General features: G+C 42.2%; 2 protein-coding genes across 7 annotated transcripts in view; one reads left to right on the top strand and one right to left on the bottom strand.

Annotated features, from left to right (window-relative positions):
• Positions 1-25913, top strand: part of LOC139954504 (reelin-like) — a 157093-nt gene that overhangs the window by 35137 nt on the left and 96043 nt on the right. For 2 of the 3 annotated variants that reach the window (XM_071954324.1, XM_071954323.1), the window contains exon 4: positions 18744-18779. The exons of the other annotated variant lie outside the window; for it this stretch is intronic. The gene's annotated coding sequence lies outside the window, so the exon portion shown is untranslated. The remainder of the gene's footprint in view (positions 1-18743; positions 18780-25913) is intronic. 3 annotated transcript variants of the gene reach the window in all.
• LOC139954505 (uncharacterized) lies at positions 1103-25381 on the bottom strand. 4 transcript variants are annotated; one of them, XR_011788122.1, is made up of 8 exons: positions 25152-25381; positions 18051-18086; positions 16858-16926; positions 16047-16115; positions 13215-13394; positions 5035-5211; positions 3026-4269; positions 1103-2493 (listed from the first exon to the last, which is right to left on the bottom strand). XR_011788122.1 is itself a non-coding variant. In XM_071954328.1 (7 exons), exons 3-7 carry the CDS (start codon positions 16889-16891, stop codon positions 4250-4252), a joined length of 480 nt encoding a protein of 159 aa, XP_071810429.1. In that variant the 5' UTR covers positions 16892-16926; positions 18051-18086; positions 25152-25381; the 3' UTR covers positions 1103-4249. The 4 variants fall into 4 exon arrangements, 3 of the variants coding, with proteins under 3 accessions (XP_071810429.1, XP_071810430.1, XP_071810432.1); XM_071954328.1 differs by having other exon boundaries at positions 1103-4269; XM_071954329.1 differs by lacking the exon at positions 25152-25381 and adding an exon at positions 22656-22768 and having other exon boundaries at positions 1103-4269.

Raw genomic sequence — 25913 nt, 5'->3', positions numbered from 1 at the left:
TTCACACAGATCCTTGTAGTTTGCCTGATGAAACACACGTCACATCTCATCCTTAAATGTGCCATATAAACTGCCGCGCTGTTCCAATATATTTACGATATTGTAGTCCAATGTGGATAATTATTGGATGCCTCTCAATGACATTTTTAAAGTAATCTTTTCCCACTGCTCATAGTTCCCAAATGATTGAAGCGAGGTCTTTTCACGGCTGACAAGGTTGACCGTGCCTACGTCCACATTGTTTAGAAGTTTTAGTTTATAAATGTTCATAGTGGGGGTCAGTAACATATGTCTACCTCAGTGCCCCCCCCCACACACACCAAACACTGGTTGCTTATCTCAGGGGTATTTTGAATATAGAAAAACTGATCAAAAATTTATTGGAGTTTTTAATTAGCAGTTTTAATTGCGGACATTGTTTTGGTGGGGTCTTCAAAAGTTTGTTCCTGTCCTTTTATTGCTAGCTCTGTAGGACTTTGTTTCTTTTTTTGTATCACTGGAAAAAACATAATTTGACAGTGATATCACTTTATACATGAAATATAATTTGATGTCTACTAAGCGGGGGTGTCCTTTCTTTCTCAAAGGTCATGGCCGTGAGTTTGGCCAACCAGTGGTTGGTAAAAAGCACAGTAATTAATTCCCCTTATCACGTGTGATATCTAAGCAAAAAGGACACCCTCTTTTCAGTGGTTCTAGCCTTCCAGTAGGCATGCCTTTAGTTTTAACCGCAGTTGGTAATAATTGGGTACAATCATTAATAACGCATTGGGGCTTCAGTTGACATCACTGATGCTGGGGTAGTCTGTCTTGCATGAAAACCAACGTCTTAAATTAAGACTACTTGTGTAGAGGAGGCAAAGTCTCCGGCTTATTATGGTCAATAAGAGGGCGTGGTCCACATGGATGGGTGTGACTTGCCTTTTCTGACAAAAAAACCCGAAAGTATACATTTTGTGGAAATTATTAGACAGCGTCCACGATAAATGTAAATGTTTGGTTATATTTATCTCCTAGTTCCAAATACCCTAAGAAATATAAACTGTTACACTGATTGAAAAGAAATCTTCAAATGCACAAGCCAAATATATTTTATTTCGTACTTATTTATTTGTTTCTCTCCAAAACTTGATTGACCAAAGGGGTTGCTTAAATTAGATTACTGTTTAACTAGTTTACTGATGAAGTTATACATTTCAACTTAAGATACTGGACACTATTGGTAATTGTCAAAGACCAGTCTTCTCACTTGGTGTATCTCAATATATGCATAAAACTACAAACCTGTGAAAATTTGAGCTTAATTGGTCGTCGGAGTTGCGAGAAAACTGTGAAAGAAAAAACACCCTTGTCACACGAAGTTGGTACTTTCAGATGCTTGATTTCAAGACTTCAAATTCTAAACTTTAGGTCTAAAAATAAAATTGGAGGAAAATTACCTCTTTCTAAAAAATACGTCACTTCAGAGGGAGCCATTTCTCACAATGTTTTATACTATCAACCTCTCCCACTTGTTACTAAGTGAGGTTTTATGCTAATAACCGTTTTGAGTAATTACCAATAGTGTCCACTGCCTTTAATGTTTGTTCTTACTCAATGAAACCTATATGATACACAAACAGAAGATAACTTTGGAGATTTACATTGGTTAATAAAAATAATAATATCGAAGTCTTATATAGTGCACGTATCTACCAAACAAGGTACTCAAGGCGCTGAGTATATACTTTCAGAAGATAGGTTATTGCAGTGATGGATTCTGAGACACAATTAGTTAGCACCTTGTAAGGGTTTACAAGGTGCTACGGCACATCAAGCAGCCACAGCTAGGAACACCAGGGCGAACCCCTTCTTTTTTCGATAAGTGCACTGGGTTCTTTTACATGTGTTACACAACATATGGGACCAACGGCTTTACGCCCCATCCGAAGGATGAAGCAATGGTCAAGTGTCACGGCTGGGGAATCGAACCCACACTCTGCTGATCAGAAACACCAGAGTTTGAATTCGGTGCTCTTAACCGCTCGGCCACGACACTGTTCATTATTATAAGACCCCTTACCAATATTCTGCCTTTTCATTGGTTTAGAGCGCGTCACATGATATGTCTTAGTTTTACTAGTCGACAGCCGTGTGATAGTGCATCGGTTTGCCATGCGGTCCGAAGACTATCACACGGCGTGCAGTACCCAGACGTCCGTTGCGTGTACGAGGATGATAAATTAATAGTCTGTATAACCATTTCGGATAACATGACACTACATGCAGCACAGTAAAAGTTTTCGCAATCTGTATTCGCGTCGTCCGTGGATTGTAGCATTCAGGTCTGTAACTTAATAGTACAGTGTTTAGAAATGTTTGGGGTATTGTAAAATAAATATTGACTGCTTTTACTCGTGCAATGGTTAAAATCGATCCGGTGATCCCCATAGCGTTCTATTTTTCCGAGGCTTCGCCTTGAGAAAATAGAATGTAGAATGCTCTGGGGATCACCTCGGGAGTCATAGTTTTAACCATAGCACTCGAAGCAGTCAATATTTGTATATTATAACACCCCTTGCAAGTATTCTGCCTGCTCATTGGTTTAGAGCGCGTCACATGACATGTCTTAGTTTTGCTAGACGACGGCCGTCGGTTTACCATGCGCTAGTCCGAAGACTAGCACATGGCGCCGTGCGCTAGTCCGACAGACTAGCACACGGCGTGCAGTACCCAGACGTCCGTTGCGTGTACGAGTATGACAAATTAATAGTCTGTAACCATTTCGGATTACATGACACTACATGCAACACATTCAGTAAAAGTGTTTGCAATCTGTATTCGCGTCGTCCGTGGATTGTAGCATTTAGGTCTGTAACTTAATAATAATAGTACAGTATTTAGAAATATTTGGGGTGTTATAAAACAAATATTGACTGCTTTTACTCGTGCAATGGTTAAAAACTATGACTCCCTCGGTGATCCCCGGAGCGTTCTATTTTCCCTCGGCTTCGCCTCGGTAAAAATAGAACGCTACAGGGATCACCTCGGGAGTCATAGTTTTAACCATAGCACTCGAAGCAGTCAATATTTGTATAATATACACACACTGGACATGAACATGCATGAAATAACAAACCTGTGAATGATCACAGAGTCATGGGAAAACCCCATTAAATGTTTTCACTGTTTTTAAACATCAGATTTTGGGCTGGAGACCTAAACTATTTGTTTCATTCAGTTCTCAAAAACTATAGGCCTACGTGTAGCATTTCAGGCAAAAATTATTCAGGGGAAGGTTTCTATCATAACATCTCTATATCATGCACGTTATACGTAAATCTTTGAATATTAATATTTCCAATCTTACCCAATGTTATGCACACCATTTGAACTAGTTTGGTTAAATGGGAAATATTAACAAGAAGGATTTAATACATTATGAAGTTTTACAAGCGGCACTTGGTGAAAGGGTTAGATTGATAGTCCAGCAGGAAGATATTCCTGCAAACGTAGTAAATCATTTTCAATATCTTGGTAAATATCTTGGTTTGTTCTCCTATTTAAAACAAAATGGCAAATTTATATGCAAAGTTTGGTAAATCTCCAAATTGCAAAGAGTTCCAACATCCACCAAAGCTTGGTCTTTCCATCTTGGTATGAAACTCAAACATACATTGTTGTGACATATAAGGGCCATTTATGCAGACCCAGACCCACTAACAAAGTATATTCAATACTTATTTTCATAAATACACCCAAGTGACACTTTCCTTTTGTGTTAAGATTGAAATTTCCATATTTTCTATGCCAGGAACATCTTATTAAGATGAAATGGCGCATCAGAAATACTCATTATTATTAATGTTATTATTATCAAATAATAAACCACAAGGGAAACTGACTGGGTACATTTTTAAATGATTTTGGGATGAACAAATGGGAAAACAATGTTATTATTATCAAACAAAGTGAACGACAATATTTCCCATTTTAAGAGCTGATTTATGGCTAACAAATACATACAGATTCAAAATCACATAAATTATAGTACTTATTAATACTAATTAGTAATTAATTCATTCATTCATATAAATATTCATCCCATTTGCATACGGTGTAAAATGTATTGAAGAGAATGTAGAAATGTTGTCCATGAAAGAAAAAAAGCCACATTGCTTACAAAAAGAGTGCCCCTCTGTACATAGCTACCTGTATTTGTATACACTTTCTTTACCGCCTCTCCAGCCTTTGATGCAACAGCTTGATCTTACTCTTGGTCTGGTGTTCCTGTTGGGAAATAGAAACAAAATCAAATTTAATCAAAAACATTCATGCACTCACACAACACTGAAGAGTGCTCTGAATATTTGCTAATCACAAACTTTTCAAAGTTTCATTCATGAGCATTGGTCGTTAATTCTGTAAAATCAACAACCCAATTTGAACACATCTACAATCAGCTTGTGGTTTTCATGGTTTTCGACATAATTATTCAACAACAAACGTAGCGTTTGTTTGAAGAAATGCCCATTTGATCTTTTTACTGGGCTGAATTTGGTTTTAAAACATGCACTGTGGGATGTGTGAGCAACATTGTCCAATATTATTGTTTTTAAATCTGATTTGGCATTAATGGTTATTATCACAGTAAGACACCACATTTAAACACTGTAGTTTTCATACTTGAAAACCTTATTCCCAATGGACCAACAAGTAGTACCTAATATTTTAAAAGCAAAAAAATTGTAACCAAGATAGAGCATTGGATTAAGGGTTTCATTTTTATACTCAATTCAATTCAATTCAATTCAATTCAATTCAATTCACATTTATTTATACAAAACATTTCCACAATATTATAGAGCTACATAGGGCCTACTGTTAAATAACTTCCATGATTGGAATATGTATCCCTGTTATACATTCTGATTGCCTTCTTTGAATCACGGCGATTCCAAATTATTGTTCTTAAATTTACAAATTTTGAAAACCAGTCTGTGAATGTTTTGGTTGCAAAGTCGCATGAACACAAGGAAGAATGGTATAAAATACCTGTAACATTCGGAATGGTATTTTGGTTCACAGTAACTCCAGAAGTATGGCCCAAGAAGCCAACACTATGATGCCCAAAAGCCACATTTTGTCCTATAGGTGGTTGGTTAGGACGGACTGTATGAACACTAGATGGTTGCTGGCTGACTCGGTCTTGCCGATGATCATGTCCAATATCTGATGGAAAACAACATTGATTGGTTCACATTCCAGAAGATAACACTTCACAACTTGCCTAATTCAAGACAGCAGCTTCCCATAATTCACTGAGTACAATCCAAATGGTTGTCCTCTGCAGCATTCTTAACTTCAATATTGACGTCAAATTTCAAACCCAACTTTGCCCGAATGTTGGTTGATGTAGTTTGACGGCAATAATCTCTTCCGATTTGAGAGTTTTGTGTAATGTGTAAAAAGACAGTCAAGTGTGGAAAAGACAGTCAAGATTAGTGGTTGACTTCTCAATGTGTTAAGTTTTTAGGCCTACCTCTTTCCCTCTTAGTTTGTCTAATTTGAAAATCAAAATCTTAGACATTGCATTGTCTTTGATGTCTCTTCTTGTTTTTCTTTTGACTATGTATTTCAGTGCTTTGTTATACAGTCGGGTCATTGTGTCTGGGAGGGTGTTTTCTGCGTCATATAGCAAACACATATGCAGCAACAGCGTGGGATTCTTTGCCAAATCAGACAAGGTATTTGAGAGTTGTGGACAGAATAAAAAAGACCACATCTGTTTGAACTCACAACAGACGACCCATTTTGTTGTTCAATGCACACGCCTGGAACTCAGAGTGCTTGAGTGGTATACATACGGTCAAATGCAATGCAAATGTTCTTGCCGCATTTACCGAGTTGGCGAAGCACCTCTCGATCGGCGTATGCAGTTTAACAGCGCCCCACGCCCAAGATTTATTATTAAATTCTGAAACAAAATCTCAAAATTAAACGAAACTAGAATTTGTAATGTGTAAAGGACAGTCAAGATAAGTGGTTGACTTCTCAATGCGTTAAGTTTTTAGGCCTACCTCTTTCCCTCTTGTGACCAACTTGGTGACTTAGTTTGTCTAATTCGAAAATCAAAATTTTAGACATTGCAACGGGCTAGTTGTTCAACTAGTTGCGTAATAGCTGTGGACCCTTTCACGAGGGATGCCTGGATTGCTTGGATTTTAACATCCAAAGACCGTGACTCTGGTCGAATAATGTCCCAAACCAGCTGGTTCACACGTACACTGGAGAGCCCAACACAATTTTCAGGTTTATTGTACTTCTTGACGAGCTCATTGTATTTATCATCGGGGATGAACAAACCATTCACCATGTCAGCCAAATCTTTGTCAACGGCTTTGTCACAACGTTCCTTATTGGTGAATTTCTCGGTCATATTTTGAAAATGTTCACTGTCTCAGTTTTTGCAGACTCACTCTCAATTTCAAGAGGTTTATCAGATTTCTCTGCACTAGTTGACGGTTTATCATCATGATTCACATGCATGTGAGTGTGAGGTTGTGTTTGATTACTCAAATCTAGTTCTTAAACCTCCACGGGTTCTTCAGAATACTCAAAACTCTCTTCTATTTGTCCTACGCGAGCACCGAGTTTATCCTGATTTTCTTTAAATTTGAACCAACATGTTCAAAATGGTTGACATTTTGAGACGGTTGCTTCCCTTCTGGAGCGGTAACACTGCTAGCGGGATTCATATCAGATGTTTTTTGTCGTTTTGATGGTGTAACTTCACCACCAAGGCTGCCAGTTTTGGGTTCTCTCTGGTACGTGGTGCAATCTCATGTGGTCACTGAAGTGTGGAATGATGACCTAATAGAATTATATTTTCCAAGCGTTTTTTGTTGTGTATTCTACAATTAATTGAAACTGTTTTCCATGCGTATGAGCGCAGAGCAGGAGCATGAATTTGTTTTAATGACGTCGGCCCAATGCATCTCACAGCCCTGCCATCCCATAGTTACCCATCACCGATCCCGAGGATGTGCTTATTGCTGTTACCGTTACTAGCGTGCTTTACTTTTTTATCAGGAGAATGAACTGCGTGTTACCTGAGATATCAACTGAGATACAAATTATGAATTAATTAAATCAGAACCGGTGGTTTAAAACACAAAAATGTTTTGATGGAATAATATGGATGCTAGTTCAGAGATTTTATTCGGCGGTTTGTATTCATTTTATTTACACTTTACAGTCATGTTTTGTTAGTTTAAATCGTTTTTTTACAGTCATGTTCTTGTCTGTTTTAAGTGCTCATATCCTTGCTATAGTAAAACTGTTTTCCGCGTTTGATTGAGAGCCGTTGTATCCAATATACAACATGTTCTATTATGATCGTCCAGCAGGGCTCTCGGCAGTAACTCGGCACGTATCGGAACTCAGTACAGTGCTGTCTGATCGCACGGGGAAATTTGTTTACGATCAACCCCCGCTGCTCGAAAAAGTTAAACCTGTTAAACCGGTTCGCTGTCTGAACATACTCATTTTGATTATGGTTGGTTATAGTGTTTACTGACTCCAGACAAATTTTTACAAACTGTTTCTCTTCACAAAATTGCAACGTAACCAGGGAAAATAATCATCAGTGATTTGCTATGCCCCATTCACACAGCTCTACAACCTTATGACATGTATGAAGACCATGCTGATCACCGTGATCTTAAGCTTTATCCAGTCGAGACGCAATCGCTGTCAAAATTAAGCAACTTTGCAAATTAAAGACTCCAAACAATTGATCTGCCTCCAAGTCAAAAGGGTTGCTGACTCACTGCCACTACCATGACTCCCAGACCAGCCAACCAAGCGGTTGTTTCTACTTCGAAATGGTTGCGGACAGTGCTGCGTTTTTTAATACGACCACAGAGATCTCACCACGATGCTACCATGCTGCTTGTTTGATAATGACGTTCCGCTACGACTTTGCCCCGATTATTGTTGGCTATGACCAGGCTACGTTTTTTATTTTGAACATGTTCAAAATAAGCCTGTGGCGAGAACACATCTTCCCGACCTCGGAGATCCCAGCCCGAACAAACTATGCCCATCGGGACCCTCCCACATTTGGCCCGCGATTTGCCACGCTCTCGGCCATTTTTCCAGTGATGCAGAAGCCGCGTCTGTGTGAACAGGATTTCTGCGTAAATTAAAACAGAAGCATATGAAATAAGGGCCTGGTTTCTTTGATCATATAGTCTAGAATCGTATAATGTAATCTGTTATTAAACTTCGTCGCATTTTCCCCTAACCGACAGGTTTGATTTGCTAAGAGTTTTACATACACACATAATAGCGCCCTCTCTCGTCCCATACTTTTCTCTTAGCACCGACGCGAGTGGGCATGTTCTTTTTCTGCTCTGATAAGTGTGTTAAGTGTTTTTAGTTTTACGTATTATTTCTGAGTGTTTTTTTACCAGAGTTTGTTTCTTTTTTTTCTGGAGTCTCCTAGAGTTCGTTTTTTGGTTTTTTGGAAGTGTTTTTTGGTTGAGATATGGAAAAACGTGTTGCCCTCTCTAACGGGGGCCGAGTTGGTGATACTGCCAACACTGACTCGAACCCACGGTAGTGTCCTCTCCATGGCATGTTACCCGCCCGGCACTGGGTAGCATCTGGAACCCCACTGAGGCAGATTCTGACCCAGCCCCTGCCCGCCAGTCTTTCAAAAGACGCACGGCTCCAGTCGAGCCGAAGCCAGTAACATTCCCAGCCATGCCCCTCGACTCAGTTTGCGCTGATGACATGACGGCTATTGCCGAGGCCACCAAGTGGAAACCAGTAAAATCACACGAGACGGCTTACTACCACTTCCCACAGGCAGACTTCGAAAGATTTTTCTCAGTCCCATCGATCTCTGATTCCGTCAAGGACAAACTGGTGGCCGATGGGGCAGCCTCGGCCCCCAAGGGAGTTTTCATGGACAAGGTCCGAGCCAAATTGGAGGACTCCATGCGCAAGATCGACCTCGCAGCCCGCCCCGGGATGCGGGCATCCTCGTTCCTGCTCCTATTGATTGAATACTTAGTCAGTGGGTGCGAGGAGGATTCAACAATTCCACCGGACGTGCTCACGGCAGGTTTTAATTGCATGGACGCTGGCGTTCGCTTCCTCCTAGGTCAGTTCACTCATGTCTCAATGATGTCAGTCCTGACCCGACGAAACAATATTTTGGACGCCCTCTTCCTCCCGACGGAGGGAGCGCGTAAACGCCTCCTTGCCCTTTCACTCCTTGGCAAGGATTTGTTCAGCGACAAGTCCCAGGACGCTATGGAGGCGGAAGCCAAACGACTTGAGGCCACGGAGAAAATCAACCTCCGTAAACCCAAGGCCCCACTTGCAGGTGATAAGGCCAGAAAGACCAAACAGGGATTCCAAATCCCTCAGCGTCGCCCTTTCAAAACATTTCGGGGAGACCGACGTGGTCGTGGCTTTGCGACGCCAGCTGTCCGAGGGTCCCGACCGGCCTTTCAGGACCGACAACAGGGACAACAACAGCAGGCCTTTCAAGCCAACAAGGCACAATTTTCCCGGTTTTCGGGAGGATGGCGTAAGTGACTTGTCCGCCTCAAGGCGGCCTCCCGTAGACGGGTCCACGGGGGGCCGCCTCCAACGGATTTGATCCCCGACGAGTGGGTGCTTCAAACAATAAGCGTAGGGTACGCTTTAGAATTTACAAGCAGCCCCCCGTCGGGGACCATTGCCCGCCAGACACCAGTGCCCTCTCTTCTCGAGAAACGCGAGGGGCTCGAAAGAGAGATTCGTTCCCTTCTCACAAAGAACGCTATTCGCATGGTACCCAGAAAACAAGAACTCACAGGGTTCATTTCCAGTTTCTTTCTGACACCGAAGAAGGGCACCTGTGTCTGGCGGCCGATTCTGAATCTAAAACCGCTCAACAGATTCATCAAACCAAAACGCTTCAGGATGGACACACTGTGGGTGGTTCTAGACTCGCTACCGATTCCATCATGGGCTGCATCACTGGTCCTACAGGACGCTTACCTCCATGTACCGGTCCTCCCAGACCATTACAAGTTCCTGCGATTCCGTTACAAGGACATCACTTACAAGTTCACTGTCCTTTCCTTCGGTCTTTCAACTGCCCCCAGAGTGTTCATGAGAATTGTGAAAGCACTCAAGGCAGAGGCTCGATCAGCCATGTCCATGACGCTAGATCTAATGACCTCCCGAGGGTTTATCGTCAACGAGGAAAAATCTCGTCCGACGCCAACTCAGCTTCCAATCTTTCTTGGGGCGGAAATCGACCGCCAGAAGGGGATCTCCCGACCATCTCACGAGCGAGTGGCGAACTTACTGCAATGTGTTCAACTTTTTCTACAGAGAACATCGGCCTTGCTTGGCTCCGCCTCCTAGGGCTTAAGGCCAGCATGGTAGACCTGGTAGGGTTTTGCAGGCTCCGCATGCGGCCCCTGCAACTACACTTGTTAGCTTTCTACTGACCGAAGCAGGACAAGTTGGGTCACATGATCCCGATACCTTGCCACATTCATCCCCATCTCCAATGGTGGCTCCAGGAGGCAAACATAGCGACAGGTTTGTCCTTTCGACAAAGCCGACCGTCCGTCATCGTCACGACAGACGCTTCATTGACGGGTTGGGGGGGGGGGCGACACTGCCCCCACGACAGGTGTGCGGTGTATGGGAAAGAAGTTTCCAATTTCTTCACATCCACTTACTGGAGATGTGGGCAGTGGTGAATGCCCTCGAGCGGTTCAAACGCCAAATATCGGAGCACCACGTGCAGATAAGGTGCGACAACACCACTGTGGTCGCCTACATCAACCACCAGGGGGGCACCCGGTCGCCATCTCTTTGTCTACTTGCATGGAACCTCCTCCATTGGGCCACCGGATTCAATATTCATCTCTCGGCGGTTCATATCTCGGGCACTCCAACGATCTGGACGATGCGCTGTCCCGGGGAAGGATCGTCCCGACAGAATGGTCACTGCTCCCAGCGAGTGCCCAACTACTCTTCAGTCGGATGGACCGGCCACATGTAGACCTATTCGCAACGGCAGCAAACACTCAGTTGCCTACTACGACCCCCGGGCCCTACACATGGATGCCCTGTCGATGGCATGGGACGGGATACTGGGGTACGCTTTTCCCCCAATCTCCCTAGTGTCGAGAGTACTGGCAAAGATAGAGCGCGAAAGTTGCAAGATTCTGCTCATCGCACCCTTCTGGCCCCGCCAACCCTGGTTCACCAGGCTTGTCAGACTTCTTTTCGACCACCCCGTGATTCTTCCGCAGAGGCCAGACATCCTATTCCAACCGTCGTCGGGGTTTCTGCATCCGGCTCCGAGGGACCTACACCTGACTTGCTGGGCTGTGAGATCCCTCACAGCGGCAGGCCTTTCGGAGAGCGCTGCAGCAATTGCAGTACACAGCCGTCGATCATCCACCAGGGAGGTGTACATTAGCCGACTACACCGTTTTTACAAATGGTGCGGAAGGAAGACTGCGGATCCCGCCAGTGCTCCTGTAGGGGTGATCGGCGATTTCTTCGTCCACCTCTTCCAAGAAAATCTTGTTGTCTCCACTATTCGTAACTACCGGTCAGCCATTGCGGCAATACACAATGGGTTTGCTGATGGGTCATCGGTGTCGGACAATAAAGCCCTCTCCCAACTTATCAAAGGCATGTTTGTGGAACGCCCCCCAGGCCGGAAGCTAGTTCCCTCCTGGGACCTAACTCAGGTTCTAGAGTCCCTACCAAGGACCCCCTTCGAACCCCTTGGCCAGGTATCCCTGACGAAAGCGTCTATCAAGATGGCCTTTCTCCTAGCAGCAGCAACTACGAGACGGAGGAGCGAACTTCATGTATTGACGATTGACCCAGGCCACATACGCTGGGACCAAGGTGGAGTTCGCCTCATCCCGAGGCTGGGGTTTCTTACCAAAAACCAATCCCCGTCCTTTCAACCACCAGATATCTTTGTGCCTGAACTGAAATCTCTGTCCTCGGTTCCGGAAGACAGACTATGGTGCCCTGTACGGGGGCTGAAATGGTATCTCAGCCGCACCAAGGACCTCAGAGGGGAGTGCAAACAGCTGTTCATTACCTCTGTTTTCCCTATCGGGCTGCATCCAAGGATACGATTGCCCGCTGGCTTGTTCTGGCAATCAAATCTGGCTCAGCAGCAGACTGGCCTACGCATTCGCTGAACCCGGCCCATGCTCACGAGGTCCGGGCAATGGTTTCATCATGGGCTTTCTTCAAGGGAGTTCCCATGGAGGATATCATCAAAGCAGCATGCTTGAGGTCCCCAAGTACTTTCATGTCTTGCTACCTGAAGGATGCTCCACAACAGGAGGGGCGAGCAGGCCGTGCAGCTCTGATGGCAGCGAAGGCCCCCTCCAGCCGAGGTGACGTCTCCTCTCAGAAGAAGTAGCGGTACCGGACACCCCCCTTTTTGGTGAGTGCACCCTCTGTTCTTCCAATATTTTATTATGTTGAATTTAATTCAGTTGTAATTATTTGTTGTTGGCCACGTGCCTCTCTAGCTCGTTCCTGGGCTCCGGATCCTACCCCAGGCGGACTCACTTCAGTGAGTCAGCATGGTTCTGGACTGAGAGGGGCATCTTGGTGGCCCGCACATGATAGCTCTTGCACCCACCGCCTGTAGCGGTGCCAATCGATGCGATATAGTGGCTCTACGGGTAAGTGAGTGAAATAGACTTCCCCCCCACAATAGTGAGGTTGGAGTCTATGAACGATACTTACCCGTAGAGCATCCCACCCTCCTCCCCACTGCTCGAGCCTCTGGAGTAACTTAGTTGCGAGAAAAGAGGAAGATAACATGGCGGCCAGACCACGGGGCAGTATGGGACGAGAGAGGGCGCTATTATGTGTGTATGTAAAACTCTTAGCAAATCAAACCTGTCGGTTGGTGGAAAATGCGACATAGTGGCTCTACGGGTAAGTATCGTTCTAAGACTCCAACCACACTATTGTGGGGGGAACTACATAGGGCCTACTGTTAAATAACTTCCATGATTGGAATTTGTATCCCTGTTATACATTCTGATTGCCTTCTTTGAATCACGGCGATTCCAAAATTTTTGTTCTTAAATTTACAAATTTTGAAAACCAATCTGTGAATGGTTTGGTTGCAAAGTCGCATGAACACAAGGAAGAATGGTATAAAATACCTGTAACATTTGGAATGGTATTTTGGTTCACAGTAACTCCAGAAGTATGGCCCAAGAAGCCAACACTATGATGCCCAAAAGTCGCATTTTGTCCTTCAGCAGGTGGTTGTTTAGGACGGACTGCATGAACACTAGATGGTTGCTGGCTGACTCGGTCTTGCGGATGATCATGTCCAATATCTGATGGAAAACAACATTGATTGAGGTTCACATTCCAGAAGATAACACTTCATCTTGCTTAATTCAAGACAGCAACTTCCCATAATTCATTGAGTACAATCCAAATGGTTGTCCTCTGCAGCATTCTTAACTTCAATATTGACGTCAAATTTCAAACCCAACTTTGCCCGGAATGTTGGTTGATGTAGTTTGACGGCAATAATCTCTCCCGATTTGAGAGTTTTGTGTAATGTGTAAAAAGACAGTCAAATGTGTAAAAGACAGTCAAGATTAGTGGTTGACTTCTCAATGTGTTAAGTTTTTAGGCCTACCTCTTTCCCTCTTAGTTTGTCTAATTCGAAAATCAAAATCTTAGACATTGCATTGTCTTTGATGTCTCGTCTTGTTTTTCTTTTGACTATGTATTTCAGTGCTTTGTTATACAGTCAGGTCATTGTGTCTGGGAGGGTGTTTTCTGCATCATATAGCAATTACATATGCAGCAACAGCGTGGGATTCTTTGCCAAATCAGACAAGGTATTTGAGAGTTGTGGACAGAATAAAAAAGACCACATCTGTTTGAACTCACAACAGACGACCTATTTTGTTGTTCAATGCACACGCCTGGAACTCAGAGTGCTTGAGTGGTGTACATACGGTCAGCGTTCGGCGTATGCAGTTTAACAACGGCCCACGCCCACGCCCAAGATTTATTATTAAATTCTGAAACAAAATCTCAAAATTAAACGAAACTAGAATTTGTAATGTGTAAAGGACAGTCAAGATAAGTGGTTGACTTCTCAATGCGTTAAGTTTTTAGGCCTACCTCTTTCCCTCTTGTGACCCACTTGGCAACTTAGTTTGTCTAATTCGAAAATCAAAATTTTAGACATTGCAACGGGCTAGTTGTTCAACTAGTTGCGTAATAGCTGTGGACCCTTTCACGAGGGATGCCTGGATTGCTTGGATTTTAACATCCAAAGACCGTGACTCTGGTCGAATAATGTCCCAAACCAGCTGGTTCACACGTACACTGGAGAGCCCAACACAATTTTCAGGTTTATTGTACTTCTTGACGAGCTCATTGTATTTATCATCGGGGATGAACAAACCATTCACCATGTCAGCCAAATCTTTGTCAACGGCTTTGTCACAACGTTCCTTATTGGTGAATTTCTCGGTCATATTTTGAAAATGTTCACTGTCTCAGTTTTTGCAGACTCACTCTCAATTTCAAGAGGTTTATCAGATTTCTCTGCACTAGTTGACGGTTTATCATCATGATTCACATGCATGTGAGTGTGAGGTTGTGTCTGATTACTCAAATCTAGTTCTTAAACCTCCACGGGTTCTTCAGAATACTCAAAACTCTCTTCTATTTGTCCTACGCGAGCACCGAGTTTATCCTGATTTTCTTTAAACTTGAACCAACATGTTCAAAATGGTTGACATTTTGAGACGGTTGCTTCCCTTCTGGAGCGGTAACACTGCTAGCGGGATTCATATCAGATGTTTTTTGTCGTTTTGATGGTGTAACTTCACCACCAAGGCTGCCAGTTTTGGGTTCTCTCTGGCGCTTTTTGTCTTTTTCCATACCTCGTATGATGGGTGTAACCTTGTCCGAGGACGAGGAAGTACCCTGTGGACAGTCCACTTTACAGTCATGTTTTGTTTGTTTAATTCGTTTTTTTTACAGTCGTGTTCTTGTCTGTTTTAAGTGCTCATATCCTTGCTATGGTAAAACTGTTTTCCGCGTTCGATTGAGAGCCATTGTATCCAATATACCGGTACAACATGTTCTATATGATCGTCCAGCAGGACTCTCGGCAGCAGTAACTCGGCACGTATCGGAACTCAGTACAGTGCTGTCTGAACGCAAGGGGAAATTTGTTTACGATCAACTCCCGCCGCTCGAAAAAGTTCGCTGTCTGAACATACTCATTTTGATTATGGTTGTTTATAGTGTTAACTGACTCCAGACAAATTTTTACAAACTGTTTCTCTTCACAAAATTGCAACGTAACCAGGGAAAATAATCATCAGTGATTTGCTATGCCCCATTCACACAGCTCTACAACCTTATGACATGTATGAAGACCATGCTGATCATCATGATCTTAAGCTTTACCCAGTCGAGACGCAATCGCTGTCAAAATTAAGCAATTTTACAAATTAAAGACTCCAAACAATTGTTCTGCCTCCAAGTCAAAAGGGTTGCTGACTCGCTGCCACTACCATTACTCCTAGACCAGCCAACCAAGCGGTTGTTTCTACTTCGAAATGGTTGCGGACAGTGCTGCGTTTTTTAATACGACCACAGAGATTTCACCATGATGCTACCATGCTGCTTGTTTGATAATGGCATTCCCGCTACATTTATTTTGAACATTTTAAAAATAAGCGTGTGGAGAGAACACAGCTTCCCGACCTAGGAGATCCCAGCCCGACCAAACTATGCCCATCAAGATCCTCCCATGTTTGGCCCGCGATTTGCCACGCTCTCGGCCCTTTTTTACAGTGACGCAGATTCAGAAGCGGCGTCTATGTGTGAACAGGATTTCTGCGTTAATTCAAACACACACATATGAAATAAGGGCCTGGTTTCTTTGATCATTTAGTCTAGAATTGTATAATGTAATCTGTTATTATTAAACTTCATCATATCTTAATTACCTTCTGTTGGTTGTTGTATGGTGGTTGGCATCATCGGTTGACCATCTTCCTGAGGTTGTGTTGATTCCCCTTTAAATATTAAAAGGACAAATATAAGTTTGTGTTACTTTGTTAATTACTTGATATGTTTAGACTTATAGTAAAGCAGCTTCCCATTCAGGGACAAATCTACCAGCTACATTGTACTTATGATGCTAGTCCTCGTGTAATAATGAAATGCAAGAGAATGGGGCCAAGGAACCCCTCCTCTCTTCGAAGTTGTTTGACACCGTACCGACCGAGCGAGGCTTGTCCGGCTCACACCGGTAGCCCGTATACCGTCCGGCAGCGCATTCAGACCCCTTACATAATAGCGACACCTACTCATGTCCATACAGCTAGCGTACAGCGTACACACACATACATACACACACAGACGTGGCATGATTGCTAGCAGTAATACGTCATTGTCAATCGCGCTTGTGATTGGCCAATGTTTAGAATGACACGCCCAGATCATGCATATGCATGCCCTTTTATCGGAATTCCGATAAAGCTGTTACAGACCCATCAAGGCTAATGTTTGAGCCACGTGTGCGAGGTTGAAAGTAGAAAGACACGACCGTACTCACGACTTTGCTATACTGTTCTCGCTGTGCAATGTACTGTACATACAATGTACTGTATACATGTACGTTGTTCGTGTATGCACAGCGTGCAGACTGCCGAATTGTGCCGCGCCGGGCCAGGGCACACTACGCCAACAGCCTTGAGTCAAGGCTAAGAATTGTACAATGTAATCTGTTATTAAACTTCGTCATATCTTAATTACCGTTTGTTGGTTGTGGTATGACGGTTGGCATCATCGGTTGACCCTCTTCCTGAGGTTGTGTTGATTCCTCTTTGAAAATTAAAAGGAAAAACATAAGGTTGTGTTACTTTGTTAACTACTTGATATGTTTAAACCCCTAGACTTTCATGGATGAAGACTGTTGTATGTCAATGGCTCGGGTTCTAACTTTGTCAAAATCAGACCGTAGTAGATGGAAGTTGTTTTAAAGAAAATCAAAAATGTAAGTTAAATGGGGGATTTGTTTTCTTTAATCGGTTCTATCAAAGAATACTTAACAGGATGAGCTTCAAAGAACTTGTGAATGGAATCAAGATTATTGATGGGGGTGAAGACACAAGGTTGAAGATAAATTGAATTTTCTAGTACCATGGGTAAAATTTAATGCGGTATCCATAGAACACGTGGTGGTCGGCGAGGGCCTGGTACGCTGAGCCGTGTGGAGGGGGGGAGGGGGGGGGGGGTATCCCTCCGGCTGCAGTGACCCCGAGGCTCGAGAGAGGGCGTGGTGTGCTCTGGAATGGAGTTACCTCTACCTCTATCCCTATTCCTCTTGGTTGCCGCCCAGCACTAGTTTTCTTGGACTTGCCTTAGATTGGTGGACCCACATACGGTGACCGAAGAGGGGGAGCAGGACGGCTCCCTCCTTGGTCAGTGGGTCCTCCAGCCGACGCAGCCGACTGAGGCTGCGGGGGCCGGTTGAAGGGTGAGCCCGGTGATGGAGTGTCACTGGCGCAGCCCTCCGCGGGTTCCCACTGTCCCGGGGAATGGACGTACCCCCAGTTCCGACAGTCGGAGCCCTTCCCAACTACTCATTTAATCAACGATCTTTATCTAAAACACTGTAACTAAACAACAACTCTACTATCTTCAATCTCAGTCTTTATTTCAATTTTTAGCAATAAAGGTAAGTTGTTTTTAAAAACGATAAACCTTTGGATACAGAATTATTTACGTCCTCACCCAACTGTGGCTAAGAGAAAAGAGGGCGACTTCGTGGCAAGCATGTCATGGGTTATTGTGGGTAGGATGGTGGAGGGCGCTATTGTGTGTAAAGTCTTAGCAATATTGCCTGGCGGCATAGGGAATATGCAAATTTGTAATTCGACTCTACCGGTAAGCATTCCTTTATTAGTAGACCCCATCACACTTCTGTGGGGGGGGGGGGGTATTACCTGTGTTTGTTTTCTTCCTACAGCACAGGAAAGTCCCTGTAGAGAGACAGATAATAATTAGTTCAATTTGTTGACAGAACACAGAACAGTAGTCTGAAGGACCAATTTTTTTGTGTTTACATAAAACGACAATAAAGAATACATGTATAATTTGATTTTTTAAAGCAATTTTTGTAGATCACAATTTTGTTTTTTACAAACCACACATTTTTAAGCATATTTTGTCACCGTTTTCACAAAAAGCCACATATGTTAAATTGACAACTAATTAAACACTACGGGAAGGGGCCTTTGTCTGAATATTTGCTCTTTTTGTATTTACAAAGAGCCACAGGAGCCCAAAATGCGTTGTCAAACATTGCAATAAAAGAGTGTAATGTAGGTCAAATTAGACATTGAGAGTTTGTGAACAAACTCTAGGTGTTCGGTTTCCGGGAGTAAAAGCCTGGATTTAAAAACTGTGAAATTTAAAAGAAAATTCTGTACTGAAAGTGTATAATGGCTTTAACAGCTGGTTTGCTGCTGACATTAAAAAATATATAAAAATTAGATAACTGTTGTTTTCATGTTAACACGAAATTAGTCTGTTCGACTACCATATTGTGTTTGTGTGTCAACAATCTTAAATATTGAATTGAACTGGAATGCGGTTTGTTATTAACGATTTGTACCTCTTATCTGTGTTACTTACAGTGACTTGCCTTGGGTACCACAGGAAACCAGGAACAGGTAATTATTAAAGTAATGTCATTTGAGAACAGTGGATGGAGGTTCTTATGAGATGCTCCATTCTAGAAGATATATTATTAATCTGAGTTTAGAAGTCAGGCAGACACATGATTAAATTTTTTCGATAGGATTCGAACTGCCTCTAGCTACCGGGCAACCTCGGTAGTCTAGTTGGTTAGACACTGCTCTAGAATTGCAAGGGTCGTGGGTTCGAATCCCACCCTAGCAAAATAACTTGTTTTTTTTGGGGGATTTCAACTTTGTTTTGTAAAATGCCTGGTTCACTATCAACTTATGCACTGAACTTTAGGCCTCTGTAACAATATGTAAAGTTATGTCTTGCACAAGATGTTTCTTGAAATATATTCTGTTTTGTTTATACAAAAGGAAGACTTTTTAATAGTTTGTATTATCTTTACAAGTTTGTAGTACACATGCAGGTGTGACTGTGTGTACTAGTGTGCTGATCATGAGTAGGACAATGTAATCAGTCAGATTGTGTCAGTGGGTGTACCACACTAAATAGAGAGAAACGTAATGCACAGAGCCTAGTTAACAAAATGTAAACCCACAACTTTTTCTGTATATCAAAGACAGGGGTTGCCCTTAACTTTTTTTTCAACTGGCCAGCAGGACCAGTTGGCTTGATTTTTCACTGGTCCGCCACAGTTTGACTGGTCCGTCAATTTTTGTATTTTTTTTAAAACTAAAAGTATACTGTTGTATACCAACTACTCGATTTCCGATCGTCGCTATTTCAAAATTCAACATGAATTGCAACGTCAACTTAACTGCACTGGAAGCCATACTTAATTTATGTGTACCAAGCTTAGAAGCTTGGGCGGTCCCTTCGGTTACCCGGTTCTACCCGGTTCCAAATTGAAAACCGGACTTGCGGTTCCACTCTTCTGTGGAACCGGGTACCCGCTTTTGTCGGTTCCGATTTTAAAAGACCGAGTCCCAATTATAAAAGGCTCTGTGGAGCCGATCCTGCGACGAACCGGCTCTAGAAATTCAGGCTTGATGTTGAAAGCGGTGACCGCAGATACAGTGTGCAAAGGCTTCAAGCCGACATGAGTATCAACTATCACATGTGGCTGCATACACAGTGCACACACATAGGCATCTTCTACAACCACCACATGTATGCATGTACATGTCATGCATATACATGTTCATGTATAGACAGCACGTTGTGATTGGCTGCCGATATATCCATATTCATAAAAGCTTGCCCCATGCACAAAACACATAGTGCTGTATGTATGTATGTATGTATGTATGTATGTATGTACAGGCATGTACAGGCATAGTACACTTGTATGTACAGAGACGACACACTGCATGCACTACGGATGTACTGCACTACGGATGTACTACACTACGGACATACTGCTACACAACGATCGTACTGCCGGCTAAATCAAAGACTTGTTTAAATGCAGGGAAAATAGGTGCTCGGTGGCACGATGTCTGATCATTGGGGTGGGTATTCTGGTATTTTCTTTAAAAATAGATCGGCTCCAATTGTGTGTGTGTGAGCTCGGAACCGATGTCTGATTAACTTGGTTATTTTCAGGTAAAATAGATCGGCTCAATTGTGTGTGTGTGAGCTCGGGACGGGCGGCTTATGTTTTATATTGAATTGGAACCGGGTATGTCTCAGAACCGAGCTTTTTTTCGGAACCGGAACCGAGCCCCAAATTTGTTATTTTCAGGTAAAATAGATCGGCTCAATTGTGTGTGTGTGAGCTCGGGACGGGCGGCTTATGTTTTATATTGAATTGGAACCGGGTATGTCTCAGAACCGAGCTTTTTTTCGGAACCGGAACCGAGCCCCAAATTTCTGGAACCGCCCAAGCTTATTGTGTTCGTAAGGGGGCTCACTAATTTGAGAGTATTTTTTTCTTTTAAAATATGTAAACAATAATATTATTAAAGTTAATTTAAAAACGGGTCAAATTATTTGTCAGAGCAAATGAAAAAATTTAATATGATCTTTATTTAGGTAGTTTTTTTAGTCCACGGTTTATTGTAAGCACTCGACATCCAAGTATTCCCAAGTAAGAAGAACTTTTTTTATGATTTTGTTTTTTAGTGTTTTACTTAACAAAAAAAACCACTTCAAAACCGACTGTTAAAAATATCAAATTAACTTTTTATGTATTGCCTTCAAATCTACGGTGGGGAGGGTTACGTGCAATCGCATGTATAAACATTGCCTATTTGTACTTTTAATAAGTATTCATAAACATAATACATCGTACCGATAACGGAAGTTCCCAAAATCTTCCCACTTTCGTCCAGAAAATTAAACCCCCCAAAAGGTAGACATGAAAATAGTTGCAACATCCATGAAGAAGCATATAAGTTTTACGGTATTTTTTTTCAATTATACCGGCGTCTGTTTTGTGAACAAAACTTTCATTTAAAAGTAGCAAAAACAACTGTGCCTTTGTTTAACCATGGAGGTATTGCATTCTAGAACCCAAGTCTTTCTTGAAATCAACCCGCAAAAAAACCCAAACAACCGCGCATTATATTTGACCATAAAACCATGGAGCAAAACTAGATCACCCACCAATCGCCCGCAAAAAACAAGCCCCAAATAACAAAAAAAAATTAAGCAAAATCAGGACGGAAGAACCTTACTAAACACAATTAAATACTCCTTTTTGCTCATCCAGAGTATTGTAACTTGGTAATTTTTGTTGAATGAGGCCTCACCGTCTCGCTGGTTTTTCGTAAACACGCTAGACTCTAATTCCCACACCGAAATCTGCTCCGTTGTCGACGACCATGCTGCTGACAGAATGTGTTTTGCTTTGTGGTCTTTTGTCGAGGCGATTGAAGCTAGTTTTGTAAGCTATCGCGTACTTTGACCAATAGAGGGCGTCTATTCCCACGCTATCGAATATTCTGAAACGCCCTCTAGCGTTCAATGTTTCTTACACTTTTTGCCACACGTGAACTAATACGAAGACTACGAGCCTTTGCGTTGCATGATGGGATTTTGCGCTGTGTGTACATGTGTATGCGTGATCGTCGGAAGTTTGCCAGCGTTCAGCGGCACTTCGAGTGAATTTTTTTACGATTTATCCAAACCTTAAGTGAATGTTTTTACGTTTTATTCGAGCCTAAAAATATTTTAAAAATAGTCATAGTTCTGTAGTACCGCTGCCGATATTTTTGACTGGTCAGCCGGACCAGTTGGCAAAGGGTTTCAGCTGGTCCGACGCGATTTCTACTGGCATTTGGCCAGCGGACCAGCGTTAATGGCGAACCCTGAAAGAGACTTCATTGATTGTTGAAAAATTGTCAACGCTTGTGGCCCTGGTTGGTGGTTGTTGACTGTGTTTAGCATCTTAGGGTACATCTAGCATTTCTTAATATTTCTTCTTCTCATCATCCAGTAAAGGAACATTACATCTTGAGGCATGGCTCATCATTAATGGGGGCGCTCTCAGAAAGCATTGTTTAAATGAAGGGATAAAACACAGAAAAGGTGCTGCAACAGACCTCTATAGTTTCAGTTGATTGAATGTTGTTAATAACTGTTTGATATGGCGCAGTAGTCATAGAATGGCAGTTATGACACGGATCTTTGTATTTGTTTTTTGTTGGCCTATTTAAATACTCTAGTTTCAGCATTGGTTGGAGTTTGGCTGGTAATTATCACAGTAGATCTTATTTTTGTGTTTTACTTTGAATCAAGATTTGTTTGTATGAAGTTTTAATTACATTCAACTTGGATAAAAAGTACTAGAGATTAAATTTTTCCCCCTTGGTGTATCTATGAATAAAACCATTATTCCAAAAAGAAATCTCAACAAATTCCACACCGAGTGCCTTTGACTGATCTCAAACAATTCTTACTTGAGTTATGACAGATGAAGATGGCTTGAAACACGGAGCATGCAATCTGTTAGATGAGTAGGATATTCAAGCAATGTCTGGACTGTTACACAGTGCCACTCCCTACCTGGTACTCTGACTATGTATTTCGCTATTGTTGAAATTATAGGAATTTGTGTTTTGTGAATGTAGTATAATACCAAGTTCTATTTTTAAGCTTTTGTGTTGTGTGAATGTAGTGTAGTATGCATGGATACTTGCTCCATGCTTTGACTAAGCTTTTCAGATTCAAACTAGACGGGTTTTTCTGATATTTGTATAGCAATACTGTACTGTTGTGTTCAGGTCTTACTTGTATGCATTGGCTGGTTCTAGGCTTCTGAATGAGTGAAAGGGGCTTGGGGTGTAATTGTACAAAAAGGCTGCACCTCACTAAATTGAGAGAAAAGTCTATACATCGGTAGAGTCTATGTGTCTATCTTTTATTGCATGTGTGTAGTTAAAGTCACCTGGAAACATATATATATTTTTTCAAAACATAAGAGTATATGTTTATGAACAATAAGACAATTTTTTCGTGATTTTTATGGTAAAAAATAAGAGATAAAGTTGTGTAGGGGGTGACTCCGCCTATCCCCTTTTGTTACGTCAATCAAGGCAGACTTTGCCTCGATCGAACATCGACACCCCTCGAACCTGCATGCAATGCGTAGAGTAAACATACGTGCAAGTACATGCAAGTCCAATTCTTGAGTTTTTCACATTTCGAAAAAGTTTTTTTCTTGCATTTTTCTGGCAATGCCGACCAGGAATATTGCTGCTGCATTCAGCAAACCATAGATGGTGATTTTGCAAAGTCGTCCGGTCCGACGTCTTTTTCATTCAGCGCTGTGTAGCGATCACTTCTAGCAGTCGTGCTAGAAAGACATGACAAACCTAGAGGAGCATTTGCCAAACACGAAATTTGTTGGGTATGCTCAACTTTGAGGGCATGTTTTTAGCTTGCGCCAAGCGGCACAATTTTTTATTGGCACTGCATGCGATTCCACGTGCAGGGTAGTACGAGTGGACCTTCCGCACAGCAGCCATACAGTGCGTGCAGTCTGCTCCCTGACCATAGTTCTTAGTAAAGGCATCATAACCAATCAGATTACATTTTCTCTTCAAATATTGCGCCTCGAATGGCGCCACGAACTGCGCCCTCTTGGGTCGGGGCCTACTCGAAAACTCGGGCCTACTACTTAAAATGAAATTTAATTTTTAGAACCTTATGTATGGATCCGTCAAGTGCGCCTTCTTTGTTGAACTTGTAAAAAGTTTACTTTTAAGATTGTCACGTGACGATCTTTCTCTTTTTCAATAGCTTCGTTCTTGGAAGAGCACATTTTGATTGGTCTGGATTTCTCTCTATTTTTATAGGGAGCATGGCTCTGGCCATGCTCCAAAAACCCATTTATCTGGGAGGGATAGGTTTATAGAGGTATCTGTGGGTATTGTTTTACGTTTTAATCCTCTTTGTATACCTGAATTACTGTGATTTTAGGGTCATGTTTGGATCGCATTATTTATAGATCGTGTTTGACCTTTTTGTGAACTTTTACTGTGCACTGTGTAATGACGTGTTGTAACTTTTTGTGTTGTTTGCTATGGGTTACCATTAAACCTATAGGCCTACATGAGAAGTTTATTTGATATATTTTAGCTGTCATTGACTGGTGTATATTTATCATTGACTGTATTTTGGCGAATGTTCGCCCTTTATTCATTAGAGGACCGGCTCCTTCCCGTGTCTCTACACTAAGTTAACTGTTAATTCATATTCCACTCATCAAAACAGGGGGACGTTATTTTGTTTGCTGGGTAATGATCAATGAGGTTGTTCAGACACAGTACTAAAGTTGGTTTAACTCATGGTTCAACCCGATCGGGTTCAACTCTGTGTGTCTGAACGGTTCTAAATGTAGTCCGAATCGAGTTCAACCCACAAAAGATAAACCGTCCAGGGAGGGGGTTTATCTTTAGACCGCTTCGGGTTTATCTTTTAACACTGTGTGTGGACAGAATAAAAAAGACCACATCCGGTTTAACTCACAACAGACGACCCATTGACCTCCGTAATCATGTAAACACACGGTGACCAATGAACAGGCCAATAAACAGGATGTTAGAGTAACGGGTTCGCGTTTGCTTTGACCTCTTAAAACCAAAGATAAACCATATTTTTACGACCACCCCCTGCTGCTCGTAGAAGTTAAACCGGTTCGGGTCTAACTTAGTACGCTGTCTGAACATACCCAATGTTTCCTTTAGGGTAGTTTGACAAGGCACTTCCAATCTTTACCGCATAAATTCAAATCAAAACTATATACAAGCTTTCTTTCCACGACTTTCTCACACAACTCAATCAAAGTAAATCACAGTTCTATTTAGAAGTGGTTCCACAATTAATTATAGCAGAACTGAATGTTATTCATACAATCTTCTTGAAATAAACAACATTATTTAATAGCTACTTACAGGTCGATTTGTCTATCCTGGTTTCTACAGTGGCGGGTCTCTTCGATTAATTTTGGTGTGTCTCATACGCCAGACAAAACTGTTTTTGCAAAACTCAGCAACTAGGGCTGAATGACTGTATACTTAGGGCTCTCAATAACCCTTAAGAAAATTCAACAGTTCTCAATAACTCGATCGTCGAGGCTGACAGAGTTCTTTCCTCCGAAATCTCAAAATGCAATGTGACTCACCTAAATTTCTTCTCCCCTTTTAACACAAATTAACCCACACCTGTGACGTCATGCTCTTGTGACTTGCACGCATTCCAAATCTCAAACACAAAAGAACTATTGGTCCGATGCCTTTGTGGAAACTTTTATCACTCCGTGACACCCCCATCTCATTCTAGTTAACCAATAAGCATCTATAACGCACGTGCACATGTGGTTTGTTTAATATGATCCCATTGTGGTCTGCAGTTTGGCAAGGCGGTTTTAGTTTATAACAATAACAATGTTGATTGATGTAAATGAAAGTACAGTGAAAGAATGCACTCTCTAAATGTAAAACAGTGAAAAACACCACTCTTTACATTTCGAGTTGTCCCTCATATGGCTCTTTAAAAAGAGTGGTGGTTATTTCACTCTTTTAGCGGGGTTTTACCCCATGACAGAGTGAAAAGTCACTCAAAAAGATGCAAAGTTCAATCTAAAAGAGTGGAAGACCACTCGAAAAGGAGTTGTCCCTTTTGTGGCTCTTTAAAGAGTGCCGTGCCACTCTTTT

Source organism: Asterias amurensis, chromosome 2, assembly GCF_032118995.1.
Source record: "Asterias amurensis chromosome 2, ASM3211899v1".
NCBI classification, from domain to species: domain Eukaryota; kingdom Metazoa; phylum Echinodermata; class Asteroidea; order Forcipulatida; family Asteriidae; genus Asterias; species Asterias amurensis.
The sequence above is the reverse complement of the archived record's forward strand: the minus strand, read 5'-3'. Positions and strand labels throughout refer to the sequence as shown.